At 37.1% G+C, this 6,096-nt stretch overlaps 1 protein-coding gene across 1 annotated transcript; it reads right to left on the reverse strand.

The window, feature by feature from the left end:
• Window positions 1-2,277: 2,277 nt before the first annotated feature.
• On the reverse strand, window positions 2,278-4,037 carry LOC107585695 (CD302 antigen-like). The gene is made up of 3 exons (XM_016272823.1): window positions 3,883-4,037; window positions 2,546-2,671; window positions 2,278-2,435 (listed from the first exon to the last, which is right to left on the reverse strand). Exons 1-3 carry the CDS (start codon window positions 3,968-3,970, stop codon window positions 2,278-2,280), a joined length of 372 nt encoding a protein of 123 aa, XP_016128309.1. The 5' UTR covers window positions 3,971-4,037.
• Window positions 4,038-6,096: the final 2,059 nt, after the last annotated feature.

The following is a 6,096-nucleotide window of genomic DNA, read 5'->3' on the forward strand; positions in this document are numbered from 1 at the left end:
ATTACTTTTCGTTAAAATCTTTATTAATGCTAAAAATGCTTACATGTATGTGTCTTTTTGTTCGCTCGGGCAGCCATGTTGCACCTGAAGCCGGTTTATGCTGAGATAATTCATACCCCTTCTTTTGAAGTGTGGTCCCGAAAAATCTTCGTTTGAAGGGCTGTCTGGCCCTTCCCCTACCCCTCCAACCAAAATAGAATTGAGACACCCCTACCCCTTCACGTGAACGAACGGAAAGGGGAAGGGCTAAGGGGTAGGATTGGGATTGGGCCTAAGAAAACTAACTTTTATTTCTGTATTGATGAAATGCTCACAATAAGATACTGCATTAGAAAAGCAAATATATCCAATTCTGAAGTTTAAAGACGGACATCACTAGGTTTTGAGACGCAGGCATGTTTTTGGATTGAAATCAAACTTACCGTCGCTGTCGTAGTACATTCCAACCCAGACGCTCATTTTACCTTTCCATACAGAAGGACTGTACTTAACGATGAAGTCATTCTCCTCCGCACTTTTTACTGTCAAGAGATCTAAAAACGTAATTGGGAAGGTTAAACTGTACCATATAGTGCATAAAAATAATGCACAAGTTTAGATATTTCAGTGTGTTATAGTTTGCAAATTGTAAAAAAGTAACCACCATATCCTCTGCACATGTCTTTTGCATCTTGAATGGAGTAGCTTTTGGCAACATCCTCCTCTCCATGGACGAAGTGATAGCAGTTGAGGCTGAATGGCAACCACGTGCGTCCATCTGCAGGACAGTCTGTACAGATAGGATTTTAACGTTAACATCTCAACAAGAGTCCTAAGGCAACAAGTGGTAAAAGCTCTCTCTTCCATGCTAATTTGAGGTTTTGTTTAAACTGGCTGTCAAATGAAAGAACATTTTGATTACATTTTGGTTCAATTCCTTGCATGTCTTGCTGAGACGCCCTGCCAACAGTGACATTTCAGTGGTTCAGAATCACTGAACATCAAATGTGTACACTAATAGACTGGCTGTGATAGTGTGTAATGCAGCATTTGAGTTTAGCAAAGACAGATTTTTTTCTTTTTCTTTCATGGACCACATAAGACATTTTGAACTTAAACAACACTTCATGGTGTCATTCGTCAAACTAAAAAAAAAAACCTAAAAAAAACTAAAAAGAAAGTAAAGAAAGTATTAAAGGGGTCATATGATGCGATTTCAATTTTTCCTTTCTCTTTGGAGTGTTACAAGCTCTTGGTGCATAAAGAAGATCCACGACTTTTATTAATAACAGTTTAAATACTGAATCGCAACATTATAAATTCCAGCAACGAGAGGATAAAATCGCTGATTTTGGAAGTAAACTCACTCTAATAAGAGAAATGCACAGCCATGCATACACGCAACTTTCATCTCTCTCTCGCTCTCTCTCTCTCTCGAATTGGCAATATTTGAGAAAAGGGTTTAGAGATTTCTAATTATTGGGGGGACTATCCCCCCCAATGTCTACGGTGGTTATCGCCCTGATCAGACATGAAAATATGTTGTGGCACTATCGTGCAGTCTTTTCCAGCAACGAGAGGATAAAATCGCTGATTTTGGAAGTAAACTCACTCTAATAAGAGAAACGCACAGACATGCATACACGCAACTTTCATCTCTCTCTCGCTCTCTCTCTCTCTCTCTCTCGAATTGGCAATATTTGAGAAAAGGGTTTAGGGATTTCTAATTATTGGGGGGACTATCCCCCCCAATGTCTACGGTGGTTATCGCCCTGATCAGACATGAAAATATGTTGTGGCACTATCGTGCAGTCTATAATGATATGACATTATTTAGCGAATTTAGCGATTTTTTGCAAACATTTCTTTGAGTAACATGGCCGTAAATATGAACTCACGATTGAATGTAACATAAAACAAATGATTACTTTTCGTTAAAATCTTTATTAATGCTAAAAATGCTTACATGTATGTGTCTTTTTGTTCGCTCGGGCAGCCATGTTGCACCTGAAGCCGGTTTATGCTGAGATAATTCATACCCCTTCTTTTGAAGTGTGGTCCCGAAAAATCTTCGTTTGAAGGGCTGTCTGGCCCTTCCCCTACCCCTCCAACCAAAATAGAATTGAGACACCCCTACCCCTTCACGTGAACGAACGGAAAGGGGAAGGGCTAAGGGGTAGGATTGGGATTGGGCCTAAGAAAACTAACTTTTATTTCTGTATTGATGAAATGCTCACAATAAGATACTGCATTAGAAAAGCAAATATATCCAATTCTGAAGTTTAAAGACGGACATCACTAGGTTTTGAGACGCAGGCATGTTTTTGGATTGAAATCAAACTTACCGTCGCTGTCGTAGTACATTCCAACCCAGACGCTCATTTTACCTTTCCATACAGAAGGACTGTACTTAACGATGAAGTCATTCTCCTCCGCACTTTTTACTGTCAAGAGATCTAAAAACGTAATTGGGAAGGTTAAACTGTACCATATAGTGCATAAAAATAATGCACAAGTTTAGATATTTCAGTGTGTTATAGTTTGCAAATTGTAAAAAAGTAACCACCATATCCTCTGCACATGTCTTTTGCATCTTGAATGGAGTAGCTTTTGGCAACATCCTCCTCTCCATGGACGAAGTGATAGCAGTTGAGGCTGAATGGCAACCACGTGCGTCCATCTGCAGGACAGTCTGTACAGATAGGATTTTAACGTTAACATCTCAACAAGAGTCCTAAGGCAACAAGTGGTAAAAGCTCTCTCTTCCATGCTAATTTGAGGTTTTGTTTAAACTGGCTGTCAAATGAAAGAACATTTTGATTACATTTTGGTTCAATTCCTTGCATGTCTTGCTGAGAAGCCCTGCCCACAGTGACATTTCAGTGGTTCAGAATCACTGAACATCAAATGTGTACACTAATAGACTGGCTGTGATAGTGTGTAATGCAGCATTTGAGTTTAGCAAAGACAGATTTTTTTCTTTTTCTTTCATGGACCACATAAGACATTTTGAACTTTAACAACACTTCATGGTGTCATTCGTCAAACTCAAAAAAAAAAACTAAAAAAACCTCACGAAAGTAAAGAAAGTATTAAAGGGGTCATATGATGCGATTTCAAATTTTCCTTTCTCTTTGGAGTGTTACAAGCTCTTGGTGCATAAAGAAGATCTGCAAAGTTGCAAAGACTAAAGTCTCAAATCCAAAGAGATATTCTTTATAAAAGTTAAGAGTCAGCCACACCTAACTAAAACGGCTCGTTCTAACACGCCCCCACATACGTCTAAAGTTATCGTATGACTTCAGAAGACTTGTAATATAGCGCAAACGTCGTATGGCAGCATAGCGATGTGTATGTAAGTAAAGACAGTTTTCATTTTTTATATAGAACTATAAAAAGATTTAAAGACTGCAGTCTATGACTTCAAAAATAAAGACTTAATTCATTTCAATTACGTTTGCGTGCATGAAAATCATAATTTCTCGAAAACCAATTCCCTGATATTTCCAGAAAGTTCTGTCACTGTCACCAAAAACAGTTAAACGTGACAGTAAACTTCAAAAAGCTCTTTAAGAAATGCTCTACGGTTTTACAGTATTGATAATTGTAACAAAACAACATGTGGAGCTTCCTCTTTCAATGACTAGATTTGTTCCAGTCTTACTAAGTTAGTAGTCAAAGCTCGTGACTGTGATGCAGAGATACTGACATTTAGTTTCTGAACCTTGAAATATAATTCAAAAATAATGCAATAAACAATCTGTGTTTTTTTTCTTGGCGAGAGGAGTGGAGATCTCAGATGAACTTCACTGTTGTTTGCATCGCCATAAAACAAACCAAACAGTCACGAGCTTTGCGTTAAACACTACACAGATCCAACACTCGCTAAAACAAACTACTCACCGGCGGTGTCCTCTCCTAGCGCCACATGGCACGTAAGAGTCAGAAAAACGATGTAAAACAGTGTTAAATGACGAGAACTGGAGTCCATGTTTTCAACACAGTGCCGAGATCATGGCTGCGCGCGCTCAACGCGACACACACACACACACACACACACACACACACACACACACACAAACAATGACAACAAGAAAGTTTTATTTACATCACTACAATTTGGTGACATTTTCAAATAAACCACGTACAGTACATAAACAGACAATATAGAAGATAAATAGGGCAGAGTAAATAAATAACTAAAAAGAAAAAGAAAAATGTTAAGTAGAAACGTAGAAACTGCTTGGCTAAATAAACACATGTTTATTTATTAAGTATTTTACCCCTGAAATTAGTGAGTTATTATAGGGTTTACGTCGGGGAAATTGAATAAATAAATAAATGACAGCCTAAAACTGGTGTGGTAGTCATTTGGTTCTAGCTGGTTTAAGATGACCTCTATGATGACCCATGCTGGTCTTTGGCTGTTCTAGCTGGTCTCCGTGAAAACCCCTCTGACACCAGCTAACAAACCAGCCTGACCAGCAAACCAGCTTTGTTGTTGTAGATTATATCATGATGTGTTTTTGTTTTGTGGTGTATAGTGCACATGTAATCTGAGACTTTGTGCATGATTGAGTTTTATTTCTGTATCTTAAAGCACACAGAGAGATGGTTGATGAGCTTTTAAATATGATTTGGCACTGTTAAGTAGTTTAAAGACTCCCCAGCCATCAAATCCCACAGGAATGTGTATACGTGAGCGCTGACCCGTGTCCAACAGCAACCTGATGCCTTCATTATTACACTCCACTGACCTCATGCTGACCTCCGACAGATCAGACTCTTATTGTTTGTTTGCCTATCATTTTTAAATGTAGGCCTACTAGTTAGGTAACCAAATGCAGAAAATACAAGTCATACAAAATGAATGAATAAATAAATAAACAAACATTAAAAGAAATGTTTATTGTTCTACTTAATCCAAAGGACATACAGATGCCAATTCTTCAGTAGGTGTTTACCATTCTGAATTCAAATGTTTAAAATGAAATGAGAGTGGGTAATGCATTATAATTATATCATAAAGGATTACATTTATTCAAGTAAAATGACAGAAATGCATTATTCATGTTTGGTTAGCATCACCTCAGTTTCGGTGTCAAATGAAACAGCAGCACAGTTTTGACTCGTAACTTACACAGATTAGGCACATGCTTAAGATTTTAAACGAAACTGTACTGAATAAACGTTCATTTGAAGCAGACATGGAAATATTATGAATATTATATATTCAATCTGCGACACGTAGTGCAAAAATAAACAGAGTCACAGTCGTTTAAACAAACTGAAAGACTCTCTCGCTCACCAGATGTCTTTAGAATAATAACAGGAATAAAATAAATGTGTGATCATTGCCAGCTCAGCATTACTAACACAACATTGTGCTGACAGCTTCTTTTCATCTTTTTCTTTGAAGAAAGCTTCTGAAGGAACAGTGTGTAGACCTTGTGTAAAACTGGGTGGTGTGTGTCTTTGAAAACCTGCTGATATCAGAGCATTTATAAAAGCAAATGAAAATAGTGTCGTTATTTTAAAAGTGTCTACAGAACAGTTATTTCAGTATGATACTATTATATTTTTATTTTGTATTCTCTGTTTTCATTTTAATGAAAGTTTGAATAATTATTTAGTTTTTATAACAAACGTGTCTATATAGCTTTTATTCATTTTTATTTCATTTTTAAGTACATCAAGTTAAACGAAATGAAAATGGCAAGTGTAGCTTAATGTAGCAATATTTTTTATATTTTAATTTAAGTAAAAAAAGGTTTTAACCCTGACTCAGATCTCACGCGAGACACTAAAAAAAAGAGAGCGAGCAAGCGCAAATCCTGGCAGCGCAAGGTCGCAGCACCACTTCCGGTGGCATCCCCAGCTACTAGAGTTAGTGCCAGCTGCCACGGTCTTTCAGCCGTTTCTGCTGTTTGCTCGGTAAAACTACACTGTGTATACTATATACAGGGGCGTAGCCATCATTTCAGAAGTGAGGGGGACAGAAATGTTATATATATATATATATACACACACACACATATATATATATATATATATATATATATATATATATATATATATATATATATATATATATATATATACATACAGTGGGTACGG

This window comes from Sinocyclocheilus grahami, unplaced genomic scaffold, assembly GCF_001515645.1.
Source record: "Sinocyclocheilus grahami isolate Dianchi unplaced genomic scaffold, SAMN03320097.WGS_v1.1 scaffold73.1, whole genome shotgun sequence".
Lineage (NCBI taxonomy): Eukaryota > Metazoa > Chordata > Actinopteri > Cypriniformes > Cyprinidae > Sinocyclocheilus > Sinocyclocheilus grahami.